General features: G+C 38.9%; 1 protein-coding gene across 4 annotated transcripts in view; it reads left to right on the plus strand.

Annotated features, from left to right (window-relative positions):
• SLC8A1 (solute carrier family 8 member A1) overlaps nucleotides 1-5,005 on the plus strand; it is a 408,133-nt gene extending 403,128 nt beyond the window's left edge. For all 4 annotated transcript variants that reach the window (XM_057740995.1, XM_057740996.1, XM_057740999.1 and 1 more), the window contains one exon: nucleotides 1,679-5,005. In XM_057740995.1, the coding sequence (XP_057596978.1) occupies nucleotides 1,679-2,055 (377 nt within the window). In that variant the 3' untranslated portion in view covers nucleotides 2,056-5,005. The remainder of the gene's footprint in view (nucleotides 1-1,678) is intronic.
• Nucleotides 5,006-23,852: the final 18,847 nt, after the last annotated feature.

Raw genomic sequence — 23,852 nt, forward strand, 5'->3', positions numbered from 1 at the left:
ATTACTGAATCCATTAGGACATAAGGCTCTGGAAAGACCTGACAGAAGAACCCCAGTATGCTATCAGATATTCAAAGAGAAACCCTACAGAAATTGACAACCAAAACAGAACAAAACAGAAACAAAAGCAAAAACAAACAAACACCTTACACATACAAACACAAATCCAGGGAGATATTGAAAGCTAGGATCAAATATAAAAAAGAGCTAGAGTACCACAAGACAGAATGGAGATTCTCAGAATGAAATTAGACAATTGTACTAAGAACTAAGATAAAAACCTAATATTAAATACCAAGGCAGTGTGTCATCTGGAGAACAGAGCAAGGAGTCTGAGCAGGTCGATAGTGTTGCTTATGTTAGGATAAAATAAACTAAAAATGGTTGGAAGACAGGGCAACAGAAGATCGTAGTGTGACTGGAAATATGCAAATAATAAAAATGTATAAAAGATAGAGATGAAAAGAAGGTAGGAGGGATATATAGTCCATACTACAAAAAACTTAGCTAGAAATAGAAGTATATAAAAAGGCTGAAAATAAAAATAGAATAAAAAGTAGAATAAAAAATGTTATAAAACTTGTAGATCCCTTAGGACTAAGATCGTAATTAATAAAGAAAAAAAAAAACAAAAACTAGAACAGATCCCAGAATGGACCAGTTCAACAGAATTGACACTAATATTTCTGTTTCCTTAGAGTCTCAGCTGTAAGTGTCCTTCTACTCACCTTGGGTTTTTTGTATTATTCTGTGACCAGCAGAGCTTCCTTTATTGTTCGTCTGTAAGCGTTGGTGTGTGGGGAGGGAGAGGGTACAATAGTGGCTCCTTCCCCTGGGAGTGAGTGAGCAGTGGCACACTGTTGTTTCAGTCAGGCTTGGAGGTGCCTGTTGCAGAGGGACACTGGTGGCTCAGGTGTAAACAGAATGTCTCAGAATTGGGCCTCTCTCAGGGTTTTTTTGTTCTCAGCAGCCTACCTTCTGCCAGCTCTCCAAACCTGTTCTCAGCTGCCTGCCAGGGCTTTAAGCTAGCCCTGCCCGAGGGCCTGAGGGTCCCTGTTATCCCTGAGTGCCTTAGGTGGCCCACAGGGGTCCCTCCACTGCCCGTTGCAGGCACCAAAAGAGAGAGAGAGGCTATGCCCACAGCTCCTCCCCCCCACCCATGAGCCAGCAGCATCCAGCTGCCATCATGGCCGGGCAGCTTTCAGGGGCAGGCACTCCTCGCTGCGGACCTCTTCCCTCCTGTCCTCTCGGACCATCTCCTTACTGGCAACAATTTTTCTTACCCTGAACCAGTTCTCTGGTTCCCATGCTCCCATTCCTGGACCCTCTGCTCAGCTGTGAATCAACGTCTCAGTGCAGAACACTGAGCTGTGGTGCAGACCCTCCGTGTGTTTCTCACTCCCTCCCGTCTGCCACAGCTCCACAGTTTCACCCTCTTTGAGCCATCATAGATGCCTCCCTACTGGTTATATCGGGATCCTTGTGGTCCTTTCTGGTGGCCGAGGTCGTCTGCTGGTGTTCAGTTGGTTCTCTGTGGGAATTATTGCGTCTTTTGGTGCATTCCCAATGCATCTGTGGAGAGGGATGCATTCCACGTCCCCTACTTCTCTGCCATCTTTTCTCCCACAGACCTCTTTAAGTGGCTAAGTCATTAAGCCTTTTTCTTCTTCTTCCACAGACACATTTGCAAGCAAAGTGGCAGCCACCCAGGACCAGTACGCAGATGCATCCATAGGTAATGTCACGGGCAGCAACGCAGTCAACGTCTTCCTGGGAATCGGTGTGGCCTGGTCCATCGCTGCCATCTACCACGCAGCCAACGGGGAACAGTTCAAAGTGTCCCCTGGCACGCTAGCTTTCTCTGTCACTCTCTTCACCATTTTTGCTTTCATCAATGTGGGGGTGCTGCTGTATCGTCGGAGGCCAGAAATCGGAGGTGAGCTGGGTGGGCCCCGGACTGCCAAGCTCCTCACATCCTGCCTCTTTGTGCTCCTGTGGCTCTTGTACATTTTCTTCTCCTCCCTGGAGGCCTACTGCCACATAAAAGGCTTCTAAAGGAACAATCAGATATAGTAAATTTATATATATATATACATATATATACATAAAAAATTATGTATAATGAACAGAGGAAACTGACATTTGTCATGTCCACTTACCTGCTGATGGAATCCAGCTTCAAGAGCAGACTCTGTACTAGGGCCGGAGTGAGAAAGCATCACCTCCCGTTCCCAGGGGCATCGTCATGTTGAACCAGGCATGGAGGCAGGGCCATCTTTGCAGCTCAGCCTAGAAGGGCTGTGTTCTCCCCGGGTTCATAAATCGTTAAGTCTTTGATTTGTTTTCTGTTTTTGCTTGTCTTTGGTGGGGGTTGGAGAGGAGGTTGATGTTAGGCTTTTGTTTTGTTTTGGGAGGATCAGGGTTCTTGCTTCTCTTGTGGGAGGTGATGACCAATCTAAATGCAAATGGGTTTTTGGTAAAAATGGAAATCATTAAGATTACTGTCCCTTCCCCCAAACACTTTAAAAATTATTTTGGATTAAGAAAGGAAATGGGCATGGAAGAAGAAAGAAGCACGTCTTCACCATATTACTAAATTTCATGCTTATCTCTGGAATGGGAGCAGAGGTGAAGCTACCTCCAAGAAGAAACATGGGAGCTGGAATGGAACCCAGAAAAATCATGGTTCTAGATAGAGTCTGATGTTTAAAGATCTGATGCCTGGCACTCTTGTTCAACAGGTACAGGAACAATGTGCCTAGATTCCCAGGAACATGCAAAATCCTTCCTTAACTCTTTAGTGCTGGACTGTGATTAGCAAGGCCCTTATTCTGGTGTTCCAGCCCCACTAACCCCTCCAGGCGCCCCCATCCCAACCCCACTCCTCCTGCCCACCACCCCTCATAGAAACAGGAAGAACAATCCCGTTCAAAAAGCACATCATCCTTTTCCATTTGCATCAGTATGTGTCCCAGTCTCACATTGCTGTCGCCTGGGATCGTCCATCAGTTTTGTTTTCAAAAGCATCCATGGCCTGTAACCTCCTGTTCCAGTCATGACTGAACATTTGCTCCTCCTTCATGTGCCTGTTTGGGAATGTTGTTGTGATACCTGTTACACAGTGCATGGATGAAAAACAAATACAACAAAACAAAGCGTATCTGTATATAGTAGAGTATAGCATATACTGTTCTCCCATTGGGCAATGTTGATTGGACATTGAAGACGTGAGTTTTCTTTTCACCTGAGTTGTAACTTTTGTGTTGTTATTGAGTTTGATTAGGGATAAAAGGAGAAAACGGCTTATTGTTCACGGATCTGCACGTTGATTTCTAAGAAGCGATAACTGTTACATGGGAAGTTAAAGCTATTGAGAGGACAAAGGGCAAACTACAAAGTATCTTCATGGAAAATGAGCCATGTGATGCACCCCAGAGGCCTCGAAAACTCACCTGTTGGTTCAGGCAGGCCAAGGAGAAGGGCATTTAGAGAAGGGGATGCGTTAGGAGTGCCTGGGCTTTGAAAGCCTTTGTTCCCACAACACCCTTGCCCCCGAAGTATTTATTTCACATCTGCTCTGTCTGGCACAGATGGTAGATAGTGCTGGTTTGTTCATTTTATTTTTTTATGTAAAAGGCTATTTGGAGCCCTGTTTCTTTCACCGTCCAGACCCCTCTGATTGTATCTGCAGTTCCTGAGGAGGAAAGAAACCACGATGAGCAACGGGCCTTTAACAGTGTGTCTTCTCTACTTAGTACTAAGGAGGAAGCAATTAAATGAGATGATTAGTGCCACCCAGGAGCATTGCACCAGGAGGTTTTTAACCCTGGAAAAGGAATGGCTCTATTTCAGTATCTGTGTGGATAAACCCAACATTCCAAAGCCATGAGTCCACAAACAAGGTATAAACAGAACGACTTAGGTTCCCTCTCAGACACTTCTCTATCCATAAAGAATCCCAGGCCAGAGACACCCCTAAGCCCTCTGTATTGATTCAAAGATACTTAACTGTCAACAATTTCTATTTTCTCTTCTTCCACTTAGTAATCACAATCGCTCATCATGTAATAAACATTGGGTGCCTGAATGAATAATTAAATGCTAGTTACCTGCTCAATCTGCCAGGTACTGTGCTATATCTTGAGGACTAAATCATGGACAAGACAGCCCAGATCCCTGTCCTGAAGGGGTATGTCAATGTCATGGCCATTTCCCTGAGTAAAACTAACATGGAACCAGTTTGGTCTTATAAGAAAAACACAATTCTCAAATAGTGACGATTTTCTTTAACTGCAAGAGTAAGGCATAGGGTAAGGAAGGCACTCTGTGTATCCTTAGCCAATCTTACAGATCTGTGCATCTTCCCATTTTAAACCAAGTAAGGCCATCGTGCTGGTGACTCAGATCACCGAGAAGGCCCAGTTAATCCCAATTTTTCATCTTTGTTGGACAACAGTACTTTTCCATGCCCCCCCCCACAGCTCTACAATTTTTCATACCTCCTGGAGCCTCACCCCTGACCTGTCGTGGCCCAACACACTGATAGCCTAACTCCTTTGAGGGCACACTCTAACCCATTTTTTTGAAGATTTTTTTCCGTGGAAAGCTAGCCTAGAAACATCAAGTAAATAGTCAAGGGATATGAACTGTTTAAACATGAGAAAGATTTTGCACTCCTTTCTAGCCATATTTGGAATGTTAAGAATCCCATAGCAAATTTTCACAGAGAACTTTAAGAAATCCTTGCCCTTGGTCAATTTCAATTTCAAAGATTTTGGTTTGTTTGCTTTTTAAATTTTCATGTTATAGGGAAACTATGATTTTGGTTGTTCAGGGTTGTGTTAGTAATTATAGTCGTGTAAAATTATTTCATTTTGTTTGATTATTTTATTTTGTGTGTATTGTGCACAGCTTGCGGGGGGGAGTGCACTAATTGTGCTGTTCCTTATAAATGGTACACATTCTTGACACAGACGAATAAAGTTTCTAATTGTTTCTGATTTAATCACTAGTGATACAGCATATTCTGTATGGAATGTTTCCTCTCTTCTCATTGTCAGCTACTTCATTTTTTTGTTTTCATGTTTTGAAGAAATAAAGACCAAAAAGGTATTATTGTGCAATTGGTATCCTCATCCAGAAGAAAGAAAATAGATGCCCAGTATTCAACTTGCAAATGTCAACCCTTTGGTCACACATTGTTTCCTTTTAATGTCCCAAAGGAGCACAGTGTCGGAATATTGAGATAAATGATACTTTATTCATCTAATTGTCTTTAAATTTTTCTTTAGAATTCTTCATTATATCCATATATTGTCATGCATGAAACACTTTCATATGTGAAGGTAATTCTCTAGGATCAACAATTAATATGTCTCCTGGGACCCAATCTTTGGTTTAACACAAAATAAGCAGCCAACATTTACTTCTTTAACAACAAAAGGAATAATTCAATGACTAGAGTAGCCTTGACTGTTGAGCAACTCTTCAGCAAAATGCTGCGGTGCAATGATTCTAACCTCTTATAAGCTAATTTTATTCTTTCAAAGATTCCAATTCAGGCCTTCCACCAGTGAAGGTTTTATAGAGCTTTGCTTTTGTGGCTCATAGGGTAAACACACTAAGATTTTTCTTCTTATTTTTTTTCTTGAAGAGCATGCTGTTTTCAACTCTGCAGCTATTCTGATAGGTGGCTCTCATCCACAATGAGACTTCTTAATGCAGTGCCTTCCCCCTAGTCGTCTCACTATTAGTAAAAGATCACCATACACATGGTCTTGTCCACAGAAGGCTTGATTCATTGTTGATTCCACAGCCCAGGGCCCCTGCTCCTAACCTGTCAAAGTGAGATTCACCAGTTTGTGCTACGTACATCTGAGAATGTTGTGGAAGCCATCAGAATAATAACAAAGTTCCTGTGATAGATGATGAAGCCCTCCATTCTCTAGTGGTGACAAAACTTCACTTTCTCAAGAATGAAAATCAGCTCCTTTAAGACTTCTCTCAGTGTTTCCCGGCTCAAGATGCGAAGTCTCTCTTTTGATTACGCTTTTCTGTGTCTTATGGTGGGCAGTTACATCCAGATCAAGTCTTGAGTATAGTTTCATAACTTCAAGAATATTTGGCCATTTCTGATCAACCATGTGCAACACTGGATCTCACCGTGACCTACAAATGGCACTTGGCTTTTGTAGTAATCACTTTAACTTGGCTAAGATATTCTAGCTTTTGGTAAAATTGAGCATTTCGATCGATAACAAGTGTATTATATAGAAGAGACATACAAAATCATATTTATCTTACAAAGAAAGAAAGGTGCTGTTATGACTGGATTCATTACCTTTCATTCAGATCTACTTACAGATTTTGGTAATGGATTGCATTTCTGCTCTTCTTTTCAACCATTATGTTCTTATCACTTTTAACCACGTTCATTGTCTTCCACTCAACATAGGTCAAGTGTTGGTTGGTCCTGATGGTATCCCACCTGCAAAGATAGCATAGGAAGGGGAAACAGTTGTAAGAGATATTTAATTTTTAGAGCTTAATCAGGCCATGGTTAATCATCTTCCAAAGCAGAGAATGTCTTACCTATAGAAGGGGCAACCACTAAGTGGTGGGACTCCCAAGGGAGAAAGTGCTTCAGGTTTCCAGCCAACAAGACATGGGTGAGTATTTAGCTGTCTGTGATGTACTCCCTGCCTGCCAAGATATCCAAAAAGATGCATTCAGAGGCTCTCCCAATTTCAGCTTTGTTAAAGGTCTTCTGATCAAATCTCCTATGGGACTTTTAAATTAGTCATCATTGTATAAATTATTTTGACTGATTGATTTGTAGAACAGAACATTAATTTCTAACTTAAAAAAAGCAACATAACCTTGTGATTAGAATTATGACCCATGTCTTTGCAGAAAGACTTGCTTGCCCCAAATTGCCTGGTAATCAATGCAGTATTTTACAGATGGTTGACCTGCTCACATTCTTTAGAATCACGTAGTCCTAACCTTTTTCAAAAACCCAGAGAGGTGTTCCTTGGGAATATGCAATCGTAACCTTTCTTTTCTCAGTTTCCAAACTTTGTAGTTCCTTCCATGGCTACTCCCATCATATTCATTACCCTTAGTAGTGTTCACTATTACCTCTCAGCAATGCACAAAAGACTCATGCTAAACACACTCTGGGTATATTTTTCTGAAAGTGAATTTGTCGTGGGAAAATCAAATATAATGTTTCATCTAGAAAACAGTCATTAGATCATAGGGTGGTAACTCTGTAAATGTTTAGGACAGGGCTAGACCCTTCAGCTACACACTGCAGCAGCACCATTCATTTTGTTCCTCTCTGGATCACATTTTTCATGTTTTAGTGCCCATCAACGTAGACTTTTATTCCATCAATATATGCAGGTACAGATTAAGGAAAAAGACCCTCACATACATCTCCAAACATGAAGTATGTAAACATAGAAAAACATCATATATAGTTTCCATGCCTCCAAGAAATATGAGTGAATCAAATGCTTCTCTGTAGCTATTATATTCATGATGTGCAAATGGTAGGGAAATTCACATCAGTAACCAAACACCCAAGAGAGAAATTAGCTAACTTCAATGTTACTGAGTCGATTTTGACAGTTAATGCACAGCTCAGCCTTCCTAATTTGTTGACTGCAAAGACAGATCTACCTAACCAAATCCAGGAGTGTAGAAGGGAATTAATTTCTTAGAATCATCATACAGACCTCTGTAATGGAAATTGTTTAATTTGCCTGGAAGGATCTGGCCCAGAGATTTTCAAAGACACTTCCTCTATATTCCCAAGTTGAAATAAAACACATTTCACTTACAGAATTTTTTATTAGACCTCTTGAAGCCACATGGTAGAGCAATAGATAAATTCTCCAAGGAAATCTTTGCTAAACACGTGATCCTAGGTTTGCAGTGACCCATCCTCCAATGTGAAGATCCCATTCTTTCCAAGTGGAAGCAACAATCCCTTTAAATAACAATATATAATAACCACTTTTCAAAATATTTCACCTAAAAATAGAGTAAATTATATAAATATTTAAGATAAAGCTGATATGGCCCACGTGTCTAGTTGTGAGTAAAATAATTCTCTACCTTCTTATCCTCAACATTAAAATTTGTAAAACACTCCAAGGAAGAAATCTTGAAAGATTTTGCATTCTCGTGATGCTCATATAATTGAAGAATATGGCTAAAGTAATGATGTGCGTGAGAATTATCTATGTGATTGACAAGAACATATTTTAAAATGAGAGAATTAGCCCAAAGAAAGTGTGTTAAGATTTCGTCCCAGGCTACCCTTGTCTAAGGTATTTGAAAGCTGTTATCCTTATGGAAGATGGATTCCCAGTTTTCAGAAACAGCAGTGCAGTTAACATTCGTATTCTCAGTTTTAATACGAAAATCGAAGCTGAGCATACATAACTTTTGACTTGGGCAACCAAAAAAAACGTATGCTTTTGGCACACTTTTCTATCTTGCTGAGTTATTTTGTGTAATGCACTGGACTTATACAGATGTCTCATAAAAATACCTCCAATAATTTCCTTCCTCTTTTTTTCCAAGCCATGAAGTTTCTAAATTTCACAACCTAATAACTTGATAACTTCATTTATAAAAGACTGATTCCATTTTGATGTTATTTACATTTCAGAATTAATTTGAATATTTAAAATAATCCACACAGCAGATGGGATATTGTGCTTGAGTCTAGCCCAAACAAACAATAAAGCTCAGACAGACCTATCAGTAGTTAAAAGGCTTCTGAAACACTGACCTTTGCATGCACAGTAAATACACGTGCTGTTTTCAATCTTCTTTCTACCAAAAGTTGCCATTTCAACCAATGTAAAAACAAACAAAAAGATTTGAAATGCTAGTTTGAAGATGATTTCTGTGAGAATCAGAGAGTGTTTCAGCAGTAAATGTCCTCTATCCCATCTCTTCCTAGAGCATAGAGATACATTAATACAAAAATAGATGATGTATGTCAAAGAACTCAAATTGCATTTCATATGTCTAGGGCTGCCCTAAAAGCCCATGTCAGATTGGTGTTCCTTTTTTATCAGATTTCTTTTATAAATGGGAAAAGGGGGGAGAGATGTGGAAGGAAGCATATTCCCGATTTTTTTTCCTTTTTAGCTAAAGATGTAAATTCAAAGTTATTTGAAATCTGCTTAGAACTGTTAATTATATCCATCCTTCTAAAAACATAAGTAGATTTTTAAAAGAAAGAAATTCATTTTTCTTTCATCATTTGGCAAGCATTTCTGATAGAAAGTTTTTTGGATCAATTAGGGCTCCTTTCTGACTTTTCCAATTACCCTCTATCTTTGGGGGGGAGTTTTGAATACAGCTCTTGAAAAAAAACTCCTCCTCTAGGTCAAATCCTGGGGGATTAAAAGGATGAGATTTTATATTTTCCTGGAAACATAGCACTGAACAGATAGGGCCGCACACATTAGCCGGTATTTTCTAGAAATGTGTTTCGGCATGCTGGGACAAAATGAATGGGACTCCCACCTAGTTTTGCCACAAATATCTAATCATCTACCACCAAGTAGATTCTCCACTAATTATGGTTTAGCTTAGATATTCTCAACTAAACCAACCTTCAACTCTCACATACAAGGGTTGTCTTATCCCTAGTGTTTTGCTGCCAAGATCTTACTAATAGGCAAACTAGCCCTTTCAACCACTTGGTAATGAGATTTCTCCAAAGGAGAGGATGAGGAGTGGGTATAGAGTGCAGTGTAATGTTCATGCCAAGTCATTGGAACCTATTTAGCCAACTGCTTCATTACATATTGGACTCCATTTGGGACACTTACTCTTGGAAATACTGGAAGGACTTTATTGACATTTCATCAACTAAACTTTGGTGGTATTGGATCTAAGCGAAGGATGTCATCCTGCAAAAATGTAAAGTTATTTTTATTAGCTACATTGTTGTTACAATTTGCAAGAAAATAATATCTTTGATATTTCAGTCTAAAACTAAATAAGCACAGGGTTTTGCTACCATCAGTAATCTGATGGGATTTGACACACAATCTTCTCTGAGACAGAGGATGCTGTGGTAAATGTATGCATGAGGCTTAAAATATGCCTGATATTCTCAGGTTGTTCCCTCAGACTCTGCATACATTTACTTTTTTAAAACAAATGAGTATCTTTTTCATCAAATGGAATAGGAATTTTCCCAATAAGCACCCAAAGGGCCTGTGAGGATTAGGTTGCATCCGTGGCTCTGCTTCTATGCCCCCTTTTCCTACTTCTGCCTCATAATCCCTGTGCACAACTGTGGATGGTGAGAGAGCCAAAAAAAAAAAAAAAAGACTTGTCCTCCCTTTCAAAATGAACTAAACCCACTTCTTCTCTTTAAAAATGTGGCTGTTTCAAATTTTTAATGTTAACCACAAAACCAAGAGAGATGCTTTTAAGTCCCAGGTTGGAAGCAAAGATTGCATTTGTGCAAAGCTGTCAGGGAAATTTATGTTAATCATTGAGACATGGGATTTACTAATATCAGTACCCAGCTACTGCCCTCCCCCAACCTGTTCATACAGTACCTAGAGGCAAACAAGAGGTCAGGCAGGGGCCACAGATCACTATTAATATCATAATCACATCACCATTCAACTACTAGATGGCATCAGGAAGTAGGCAAAATAGATGGCATCAATCCTAGTCCTTGAGCCAGATCACCACTTTGTTCACCCCTGTGATGAATATGGTCTATGAACATTAGAACAATGCAAGAAGGATTTTTTTCACTTGATGTGAATATTACCTGCCGAGATTCCTTTCTGCTCTGCACCAGCATGTTGCGTTTGACTCAAACCTTTCCAAACAGAGTCAGGCAGCTCCATCACATACTTGTTGCCTGCTTGGAGGGTGAATCTCTCTTTTCAAACTTGTTGCCATGGAACCAATTTTTTAAAACACTGAGAAAGCAGCAACTTAAGTATAGGATCTAATGAGGAGGAGTCTCAACTTGCATTTTTGCCTTCTGGCCAAGGCACTGACATTCCAACTCTACAAATCATTTCATTAGTAAAATGAAAATAATAATTGCTTTGTCATTGTTTAGAATTAATTGATACCTTTTTTAATTGACTTGATGCCTTAATTAAGTCATAATTGAAGCTTCCACTAATCAAAATGAGATCCATGGGTAGTATTATTATGATTTTACCCAAAGATTAGGTTTGTTTTGTGAAGAGACCACAATTGGTTCGGGTCACTTTAAAGCAACAGACAAGATATTTAATAACATTTGAACACAATGAAGAAGGTTCAGCACAGGCTGTTGGGTTACAGGAGGGCTGGGCTTCTCATAGCCTCTCTTAATGTACTGCTCTTCCACCTAAGTGTTTATCTGTCATGGTTCCCAGTGGAATATTTTCCCACACTCATTCAGTGGGAGCATACTGACACAGCTCCAGTCTCTGCCTTTTATTTCCTAATTCTCCCTGGAGAAACAGCCATTCCAGAGCTTGCAATAAAAAAGGAAAAAAGAAAAAACATGACAGGTGCCTCACTGGTGGATCCAGAAGTTTTGTACAAAAACACAGACCACTCTGACCGTCTCCATATTAACACTGTACTTACTAAGCGGCTTTTTTTTGTTTTTTTAAGTGACTGCAACCCCGCCAAAAAGAAAAGATTTGAGGAACTATTTCCAATCCTTAATCAAAAGTCAGAAATCACTTTGATGGCAGGATCTCAAATGTCACTTTTTTCCTGCCTAGTCCTCGCAAATCAATAAGGATTGAAAACTGCAGAAAGTGTTTGGATGGTACTCACGAATTTGAATTCAGATCTGGATACTGGAGCTTGATAAATATCAACTGACAAATTACCCAAGAAAAAGAATCAGAAAGTAGTTAAACCAAAGAGGGCCAAAATTTAGCAAGTCTGTCCTCCAAGATCATTGACTTTATATTCAGTTAAAACTTTTAATAAGACATCTATAGAGCCAAAGCAGTGGAACAATTTTTAAATCAAAGATCAGAGTCTATTACATTTTTTCAATCATACAATTCCATAAGCCTCAAGCATTTCTTTTGTGCAGAGAATTACACTAGGCACCCTAAGATGGTATGAAGAATTCAAGACAAGTTAATTTCGAGAAAATTAGCACCAGCCCTGAATTTAGTCAGGAAGAGTCCAGCTGTGGTGCTCTAATTAAATTAACCTCCCATTTTGGTCTAGAGACATTTTATCAATTTGAGACTGCTGAATGGAGCCAATCTGAAATCCATCAAGGAATCTTCCTTTAATAGAAATAGAACTGCTAATTTTCTTGACTTCAGATTCTGTCTTTCACCGGGATAAATGGATTCAGACTCAACTAACATCTCCAGAGTCTACAATGCATCAAAGCCTGTGTGACACTGACATACAGTCTTTTCTTTTAACATTTCAAGTTGGGATCAACTTGTTCCAGAAATAATTTGCTTCCCCATTGTTGGATTTTTTTCTATGGGGTGTCGCTATTAGTTCATCACTGAATTTTCTTAACTCTGCCTGTTGCTCTTTTGACTTTGAGGCATCTGGCTGTATTTCAGTGAGTTACAACTCCAGCTGCCACATTTTAACAGCCAAAAAGAGACGACCTCAGTCCCCATGTCTGAGTACACAGTGTTCTCTTCATTTTAGCATCAAAGAGTCACCAGAGAGGAGACCTCAAAGGCTTTCCTCTTTTGAAAAGTAGAATTTAATTGTTTCAGAGGATTATGAATCTTGAGCTCTCTCTGGACTTGAGTTTCCTCATCATTAAATGGAGAGGCTTTGCCTTCAACTTGGCTTTCCAGAATACACCAAGCCCTGGCGTGATCCTGGCATCAATCCAGTGGTTTTGGGTTGAAGGTGCTTTATGTTGGGGACCAGGTGGCCCTCATAACACTCCTCCTAATACTTGATTACCAATGTAAGCGTCAAGCCAGTAAAACCATCTTAAGTCTGCCAGGAATTTAAAGATTTATTTTGAAACAATTCTCTACGCACTGCTGAAAAAATTTCCCTTCCCTAAGGGGAATGAAAAGTTTCTCCCTTTGCGGGATACCCAACAATAGAAAATTTAATGAGATCAGAATGCATTCCACATCAGTGACCTTCCTAAGGTTGAATCTGCTATTCTTCTAAATGTAAATTTTGAGTTCACAGTTTCCCACAATAATTCCACTTTTGTTTTTAATTTTTTGCACTTAATGACATCCTTTTAGGAGAAAGAGACTGCCAGCAGTGATTTTATACAAAAGTGTGTGAATACAAACAGGATGCACACTGACCAGGAGAAAGATATTAAAAGATACAAGTATTCTAAAGGAAGATGAAAAAAGAATTGCATCTGCTGCAGATTCAACTGTCTTTTAAACGCCTCCCTTGTTATGGAGAAAATGACTCCTCAAAAAGATTTTACAAAACGACTTAAGCCCCATCCCTAGCAATCATCTGGTTTGCCACGGCCCAAATGTCTCATTAGCAATCTGAAATTGCACACAGTTGGGAAAACTATAGCAAGAGGATGTAGACACTGCCATGGGGAAAAGAAAGAAAAAAAGAAAAAGCAACTGCGACAAACTCTGCTTATGTACACAAGGAACGATTTAGTGGAATAAATGTAAGCTTTCTCTTGAAGGAATCCCAGTTAGAATGTCATCTGAAATGGCAAAACCATTTCAACATCATAGCAGGTAATATATTCCAGTTTTATTAGCACTGAGGCACAAGGCCAAATTGGTGGGGGGGGGAAGGTAAACAAAAATTCCTGGCATTGGAACAGATAAAACGATCTTATAAGCCTAGTTGTTGAGAGAGAAAATTAAAAGATAGTATTTTTGTCCTAGCTATAGTACTGTCTGACTTCCACCTAGGGAAAAAATTACTTTTCCTTCTTTCATTATGTGTCTTTATATAGAACTGCTCTCCAGTTGCAGTAGACATCATATTTTTATATTTCTATAAGTTCCTCACGTTGAATGTAACCCTTATTTCACATTTGATTAGGAAACCCTAATTAGGAAAGGTAGATTTTTCTGCCTTTTTTAAAACAAACCTGTGCCATAAGCGTTTTCCAGAGATGACTGCCTTAAGCCATCCTGGTAGCTCCATCAATCAGCAGTAGGTGCTTGGTTTACAGCAGAGAACCCGTAAATAGATGGAGCTTCCCTTCTGCAGAGGGAGTGGCCCCTTCACACAAACTCACATCTGATTTTCCTCAACTCCTGGTGCCAGGACAGCCTCTCCACTGACCCAGGTCGACCTGCCAGTCAAAAGAGCCGCCATCTCTAATTACATGCGCGGACAGCTTGCCCAACTCAATTCCTCAGCAACAGTATTTCATGGAGCGGCCCTTGGTGTTCTTGCTTACTCTTTGCAGGTCCTTGCATGTGATAGGCTTTAAAAAGGATTTTACTAGAAAAAGTCAACAAACCTTTGTTTGTGTTCAGTGAAGAAACTGTGAATAAATTTAGCCCTTATCATGTTAATCCTCCCGAGGTCTGAGAGAATGTCACCTGCTATCATGTTAATCCTCCCGAGGTCCCAGAGAGAATGTCATCTGCGTGGCAAGAGAGAATTTTAATGCTATTTCTAAAATAATACTCCCTGAAAAAAGGCGGTACAGTCTTCTGCAAATGGCCTTTTGGGACTCAAATTTAATGATGTATAAAAAGCATATTCCCTTCAGAGGAAGGTCAGAGGTTAGAGCAGGAGTCTGAGTCATATCTTACTTATGGGTTTGCTGTATATGCTAATATAGAACTTAAACTCCTGAACCTCTCGTTTCTCAAGAATTAAATTAGCACCGATTGAATCTGTCCCTTGCCTACATTATAAGAATGCCTCGGGGAAAAAAAATCCAACACCGACCTTCACATTCCAAATGGAAAAGCTTTGTCCTGGGAGCGCAGTTAGGGTGATTTGAATAACTAGTGTGTTTTAGAATAAGCTGCCACATCGGTTCTTAACATTTAGTCCCCAACAAGGCAGCATCAGTAGCAACTTTGAAATTTGTTAGGTATATAAACTCCCTGTTCCCACCTGAGACCCCAACCCAGACCTATGAATCAGAAATTCTGGGAGTGGGCCCAGCAATGTGGGTTTTAACAAGCCCTTGGGATGATTCTGATGTACGTTTCAGGTTTGAGAACTACAAACGGTGGTCTGGGTGGTCAAGAAAAGTTCACGTCACCCACTGTTTAACTCTGTTTCTTCACATGAAAAAGCTTACAGCTTAGGTGATACATTCCATCTAGGCCCAATACGTTCTGATATATAGGCAGAAACGTCCACCATCCAGACCAAAATATAATCTGAGGGAAAACTAATCCTTACAAACATTCTTTACTGGTGTAACTGAGCTTCAGGCAGGATCTCCAATCAGAAAGATTTCTCATCAGCTTTTCTAGTTCTTTAAAACAAAACAAAACAAAACAAAACAGCTAATCTGCTTTGCCTGACCGCCCAGGGCCTAGGGAATGACCTTGGACACTTTTCTCTTAATTTATCAGCTCTGGCCCATTTGCCTTAATGCTAAACCATCATGTAACAGAACTGAGTTACATTTAATGACATGGTCTATTGGTTTGAAGAGTAGGGGTGGGCTGAGTTTGGTTCTAAGTGAGTTTGGGTTTTCGAAGATAATTTCAAAGGCTCATATAGCTCATAAAACCTGGAAACCACAGACAAGGTAGACATCAATCCCAAGACCCCCAGGAGCTTTTTCCTAGACTCATTTGAATTGGTGCAGGACCAGTGTGGAAAGCCAGCAAGCAACTTGGCTTATAAAAATGGCGTAGGAAAGGGCGTCTAAGGTTGTGGGTTATATGCGTGCGGACACGTGTATGCTTCCTTAAATCTAACCTGAAAATGTCACATTTACAGCTCCTTAAAACATCCATATGTATTCTGACCCCTCCTATTGATGCAGACAAGCAAATTCAAAGTAGCCGAAAGGAGACCTAAAATAGAACCTCAACAATGATACTCTGAAAGAAAATGCTAAACTATCACCCCAGGTCTTCTTTCAAAGGAGCCAAACTTGTCAGATATCTTGGAATGACTGCTCTTTTTCAGGAATTACTGAAAAAGAATAACTGATGTATCATATTGTTCTACCTGCCTCTCTACAATCTGTGTTGCTGGTCAAAGTCTGAGCATTTGGGTGTCTCATTTTCTGTCTGACAGCATTTTCTCATTGGCTCTTTCCCCGCTGTGACCTGATCACCACACAGCTCCAGCCAAAACGCCGCCCCTCCTCCCTCTGTCTCCACCAGTGTGTCCATCTCCATCTGTATATTCTGTCTTTTACTCAAAGTGAAAGCCTCACTAAGAAGATACTTCTTAGAATAGTCACCAAATTGTCAAGGTGCTTGGTGATGGGACATGCACCTTTGCAGGGGGAGGGGCTGGATCCGACTGACTGTCACTCAGATCCAGAGCCTTGACCTCCCTTCCAGAACTTTGTCATCTCCAAGGCAAAGTTACAGTGGTGGCTTGGCTTTGTCAACAATCCATGGTTTATGTTATTGACTCAAGTCTTGAAATCTTAACAAACCTGGATTAAAAATTTCCCTCTGAAAGCTTAAGAGAAAAAGTTACATGTTCTAAAGCCCCTCAACTTCTGGGGTACATTAAAAAGGCCTTGACATTAGAAGGTAACAGATGATTGTTTTAATCTCCTAACAGCTTCTGCCTTTCAGTGCCATTCATGGTGATTTTCTTAGGCCAGTGGTGCAATTCAATATTACTCAAGCCATAAAAATAACCGTTGGCAACACTGTTATTCCAGTGGGGACTTCCCTGGATTTCGCCTATTAATTTTTGTAGCCAGTAGGAAGCTCACACTGAGGACACATTTTGAGCTTTCTAGAGGAGGGCAAGAGAAGGAACTAGCATCTTGTACACACTGTGTATCTGTACAAAACACTGCTCTGTGCCGCTGGGAGTGTTCCCTGCGGGGCAAGCGAGATGGAAGAATTCAGGTAGGAAACAAATTTAGAATGTCTCTTTCACCTTTGATGGCAATTCATTCCCACTGAATAAGCTTGGTGGAAACTTTTGATAGTAAAATGAACTCATAGGCAAACCGTAAAGAAAAGGGAGGCAGATCACTGTGCCAGAAACCCCCTCTTCCTAAGAGGCAACCATGAATTCCCCGCAAAGGACAGAAAAGGAAAGACCAGCCTATTCACACCCTGTACGCACAGTTTTAAAAGACCCACTACAAATAGCCTCCAAACACAGACAGGGGAACAGTGGAAAGAAGAGAAGCCAAAGTGGAGAGAAGGAGTTCGTGCCTCAAAAAATGAAGTAAGCAATCCTAACATCCCTCTAGTTGATCCAGCAGATATTCACCTGTCTAAAGCTGACTTTTAAATAATTTCACTGCACTTTGAAATTCCTGAGTAGTGGTAAGTCAGTAATACATTTGGCTACTTAACTGAATTTTTCAGTTTTTATTCTTCCATGCCAATGAATGTAATCTCTAAGACTTGCCATTTTAAGTGTGCACGCAAGCACATACACACACACGCACACACACACACACACACACACACACAAAGGTAAATGCATTATATGTTACTCACTTTGTGGGAAACACTGTGTTATAATCAAAAAGATTCCAGTGGATTCTTTCAGTGTGTTTCAGTGATATTTTGTGGGCAAAAAAAGGTATTCATGGTCTCTCTTTGCTGACTGTATTGTTAAAATTACGATCTTAAGCAGCACTGCTAAAAATGCCTATGTAAAATATCTTCTCTAGTATCAATGAGTCAAAACACTTGGAATTTATCTTTCAAAAAGAATATGTGCTAAACTTAAATATTTTTATATCTGTGGTGTTTTCCTATTAACCTATAGCTGTAAACAAGTGAGCTTACAACTGATATCATCAAAAAGGAAAAGGGCCTACACAAAATGTTAAAACTGGAGGAAGTTATTTATAAAGTCTTCTGCCAAAGACCACTTTATAATCTGTAAAATGTAGATTAACTTCTTTCATTATGAACATGATTGTAAGAAATGCTCACCCTCTCATCTTCTATCTTTTGAAACTTAATATTTTGTATTTCTAAGGACCAAGGAAAATATTTTTTAAGCCAATGTAATACACTGACGCCTTGGAAATGAGAGGTATTGATACAATGACTCAGACCAACTGCATAATGTTCAATTAGAATTCTGATATCAGATGGTAAATTTATCAGTCTTTCCAATAGTTCTTATACTGCACTAAATTACATTTGGGAAATTCAGCTAATCTTTTCAAATTAAAGGCACCAACATTAATGATAGATCTCATCTAACATGGAAGGCATTAAAGCACTCCATTTCAAGCACCTTGAGTGGATGGAAATTACCACCTAATTTTCCCACCTAACCATCTCCTGTACGTTAACTCAGAGGTCTAACAATGTCATATAGAAGGTTAACAGACTCTGTACACCAAGGATATTTCATCTGTGCAGTTAGTAAGAACTAGCCATTTAAAAATATATTCAAATGTTTTGTAAATAAAATTTTTGATTCCTATAGTTTTGTTCAAACTATCTTTTAAAATGATTAGACATTATTTGAATTTAAAAAATAATCTGTTATAAGTTAGATGTTGCTTTATTAACTCTGTGATTCAATGTACTCTCAGCCATATTCCTGTGGGGAAACATCAATCTTATTGACTTTCTTGGCATGAGCCAGATCTTCATAGATTCTTCAAGGACTCTAAATATGAGACAAAAAACAAAAAAAAACAAAAAAAGACAAAACAAAACAAACAAAAAAAAAACCACCAAAATTAAATGCTAGTGAAGAAATTAGAAACCTATTGTATAAAATGTATTTTTAAAATCTTAAGATATATGTGATTTACACTGCCTGTTAATCTAGTCCCTTTGTGAAATAACCACCGCATATTTGTTTAGACTCTGAAACACCAAATATTTGTGATGTTTGTATAGCACCATTGTTATAATATGTGATTTCAGATGGTAAGCATCTTTGTTGTAATCACGTGAACTCACAGAAGAATAAATTCCTGCGGTTAATGTACAACCAGCTCTCAGAATTCAGATTTCCTGCAGCTGCTGTATCACCAATAAATGAGAATTGTGAAAACGATTTTTAAAGAATTGAGTTTATGATCACTGTGCATTTTCGTAATGAATGAATTCAGAGAGTTTTATTTTTACCAGAAATGCTCTGTCAGTCAGTAAATACAACTGCTGATTCCAAGCATACCATCATTTCAATGGTTTCTGTACTCTTGATCGAACCACCCAAAACTGGAAGCTTGTTGTAAGATGTGTCCTAACAAATGTATAATAAATGACTTTTCCTGCATGCTGCCTGAGATATACTGTAATTTGAAATGTCTTATCCAACAAATTATATACACTTCATGACCCAAAATTGAACTGGCAATATTTCTCATGTGTATAACTGATGGTATGTTAATATCAAAATCAGAAGCACTGTCATACATGTATGTTATATGTGACATTTAACTTGTTAAACTGTAATCTGTGAAGTGTTCATTGCCTGAACTAGTCAATTCTGTACAAATCATTGTCTTAACTGTTTTCCTAATCTTACCATATTTCCTAACACTTAAATATAAATGTTTGTAAATTAGTCATTCATTTTTTATCGACTTTTTTTGTATCTTTAGTGTGACTCCATTAACTAACCCAAACAAATAGAAACAAAATGTCCCCCTGTCATACTTAAGTCCAGGCTCAAGGGCATTTTAGTTATGGCAAAAGTTCATTCATTCATCCAACAAATATTTATTGAGTATCTACCGTGAATCAGGTTCTATACCAAGTATCCAGAGAATTTTTGAAGACTAAAGTAATCACAAATCTATATCCGTGAAGATTTCTGAACTTTGCCTAAACCACGCAGATTTCTGAACTTCCCCTAAACCATTCTTCAGTGACTTTCATGGAATTAAGAAATTACTTTGCTTCTATGTTATAACAAAGATAGAAATTATCCACTAAAGAGTCTTGGATTAAAATACAGTACATTTGGCCCAGGAAAATGCAACTATCACTCACAGAAATATTGTCTTAAAGTCAAATTTAAAAATGAATTAAACTAAAACCCAATTTAAGAGATTTGACCCTAACTCTGGAATAAACACTTAAAAGATCCTTTCTTGAAATTTGTATACTATGTCTGTTTTAAAACATTATCCTATTGCTACACATAAAATATAGCATCGGATCACATTTCCTAAAATGGTACCGCTCTGCGGGATCAAAGAATTCTGTAAAAGAGGAAGAAAATATCTGTGGAAGGATAAATATTTATCCACAGAATACCACAGAAGGGAATATACCCAGGATGTTTTCTCCGTGATGGATTTCCTTACATGTCCCATACCCATTTACAACTTTTTAAAAAGTGCTTATAGACACACATGCACACTCACAGCAGATTCACCTCTCTCACCACATTCTCATTGTTCTTATTCAAGGAGATGCCCCAATACCATCATGATACTTAGGCAGGTTGATGGGTGGTTTATGCCTTGACTTTACTATCACAAATTAATTTTTGCAGCATTTGTCATTCCTCTGATGCTGCTGGAAACAACAACTTGCCATTCCTACAGAGATTCATTCATTCATTCACTGTAAATATTTGCTAAGCACTGGAGATGAGATTAGATCTTTCTGTACAGCCACATGTGCCCAAGATGGAACGGTACCCACCAGGGCTGGTTGGTGGAGTCAGAAAACTCTGGATTCAGATCCAAGGTTTGTCAGTTTACCTGGGTAATCTTGTTGAAATCCCTTCATCATTCTGAACCTTAATTTCATTCTGTGTAAAATGAGATTAGTAGTATCTATTCTTTAGGGTTGTCATAAAGGTTAAATGAAACAATCGCCATTTCTGGAGTGCCTGATACTCATAAGGCCATGAGTAAACGGCTGTTGGTATTTATGTCCTAAATATTACTTATGTCCCTTATGCCAGTGACAAAGCTTTCTCCCTGACCAAACTCCTTGGAGACCTCTTCTTGACTTGACCCTGACCTTGGGCTCTGTCCCTGGCCTCCTTAGTTCAGTTTTGGTAAAAAAAAATCCTGCTGGGTCAGTTTAGTGAAAATCCCCCCAATCCTTGATACTTGATCAAGTTCCCCACCCCTACCCTTAGCCTGCCTTCAACAAGGTTCCTGCTTATGTCAGGAACTAGTCCATAGTCAGACTAGCAAAAATCCACCTAGCTTTGAGGTTTGCTTTTAGTAATTTTCTGTCCACTGACCCCTGACCCTGCTCCTTGGCTATAAATCCCCAGTTGTCTTCATTCTGTACAGAGTTGAGCTCCGTCTCTCTCTGCTACTTGGCAGCAGTCCCCTTTTTGAATAAAGTCTTCTTAGCATTTTTAACAAGTGTCTGAATACATTTTTCTTTAACACCAACAATATCTTCCATGCCGAAAGATCAAAAGACCAAATAAGCTAAATTCTAACTCTCTTCAATGCAATAGCTTTAGCCAACATTTATTAAGTGCTTGCTATCGACCAGGTAATGTACTAAGCACTTGACTTGGATTATATCCCAAATCCTCACAAAAACCTTCTGAAAGGAGTATAATTTCTGTCCCTGTTTACACATGAGAACTTGAATCTTACAGAAATACTTGCCCCAAATCACACACCTACTAAGTGGCAGAATCAGAAATTGAATTCAAGTCTGTCTAACTCCAAAGCTTAAGTTTATGGTCATTGATAGAGAAAGGCAGATCTTGAAAGTAACTCGAAGGTATCTACTTGGATTAAGCAAACTCCCAAGATGACATAAAGTGTTAACAATGTCTATCAATGTATACAACCCATGCAATTACCATGATCACTAGGTGAGTCCAAAACTTTCATCAACTTGATATACAACTCCATGGTAACAATCCTACACTATTATTATCATAGATCTTATAATTTGTGATACGAGATTGTATAGAATGTCTTATCACTATAGAGACTTTAGCTAATGTCCCCCAGATGCAAGAAAAGCATACTAAATAAGTTTTTCATTCCTCATCAACGTCACCTTGGAAACAGTTCATCTAATACTACCTTCAATATTTTAGACAACCATGGAAAACACATGTATTTCTTTCTTGCTGTCTTGGTCTGCCTTCTCTGTACACATCTGGTTTGGGAGCAAAAATAAACCTGATTTCACTCACAAACTTACAACGCAACTCTTTCAACAAAGCAAGTTACTAGATGATCCAGAACAACAAAAATGACATGTCTGTGGTAGATAATCCATGAATGGGAACAACTATCAGTCCAAAAATGGGTGTGATTCTACCACCAATTCTCTTGTATGGCAAATGACCATTTTGTTCTAACACTATCCATAACACTAGCTATGCTGCAACACTATTTTCACCCTCTGTGAACAGCTGTGATTCTCCAATTGTGCCTAGTCTCTGTGTTTATTGGCTACATACCATGTAGTGACAGACAGCGAGAGAAAATATAAACAGATCCAGAGATTTGCCAGTACACTTGATTTTTTTTTTTTATTTAGAACCCATCATTAAACATGTTTAAGTGCAGATTCCTAGGAGCCTACAATTTACATGCTTATATAGGCAGAACTATTAGTAGCTCTTCCCAGGATCTGTGCTCACCCATTCAGTGGCAGATGAAACTTCACCCCCATTTCAAGGAATAACAGTGGACACACTGCAAATATACAGTTAGTGAAAGGTCTCATTCAATCCTTAGTTGGCCCTTTAGCCAGATTTTTTTAGGTGCCTCTGCTTCCATATCTCATCCATTGGTTGAAAATGGAATGCCATGAAATATTTTCAGAAATTCTGAGATGATAAATCTGTGACATGCAAAGGTTATCTATGATGGTCCCAGGCATATCATTTCATGTGAGCGATAACACTGGCCTTTATAACCAAAGATCTGATATTGCAGGGAAATTTTTTATTTTTTATAGCAATGAAAAATTATTAGATAGGCTATATGCAACAAAAGATTCATTCTGGGTTCTTGTTCTCACTCTATATCACTAAAAACAAGGTACAAGTGTAATAAGAATCTAGCAACACAAACTAGGAAATTTGACAAAAGGTCAAGCCCTCATTAAACAGCTGTACCTGGTCTGACAGCTCTGCTGCTTTTACTCTGTGAGAAAAAAAAATGTTAACAACCTTCTTTGGTTACCATGAGAACTAGAGGACAAACAACCAAGCAAGTTTCCTAAAGAGAAAAAAGCATGTGGTCATCTGTTTCAAAATTCTAGGCAGCAAATTCCAAGTGTGTATAAGTTCCAGCCCTAAAGAACCCAGGACCTAAAGCTGCAAACGACAGAATTTTGTCCTTGATTAATCTGAGGGCAACTCATGTTTGGCCATAGTGCAATAAGAAATGAGGCAAAAATCATGGTTCTATTATTGATTATAGAAAATCTGTATCTTCATGAATGAAGGTGCCATGATGCCTCACCCTTCACACATTCGTGCCAGTTTCTACTAAGCCACAGTTCCATAAATTCCACGGCAAAGATTACCTCAAAATTCCTATCTCATCTCCTTTTGCTGATAAATCAGAACATTGAGTTTTTTTTCAAATATCCTTCCAAAGGCTTTTCCATTCAATAGAAACAAATTATCAGAGTGCCTAAGTCTTTCTGAACATGATGTGAAGCACAGTCCAGATGTCAAAAACATCCAGTTGTCAATATGGATTCACTCACACACAATGGCTACAAGAAGAACAAAGACAATTATTAGAGCCTTTTAGAACTGATGAAGGATGAAATAGAAAAATTCCTAGGCAA

Source organism: Hippopotamus amphibius, chromosome 7 (assembly GCF_030028045.1).
Source record: "Hippopotamus amphibius kiboko isolate mHipAmp2 chromosome 7, mHipAmp2.hap2, whole genome shotgun sequence".
Lineage (NCBI taxonomy): Eukaryota > Metazoa > Chordata > Mammalia > Artiodactyla > Hippopotamidae > Hippopotamus > Hippopotamus amphibius.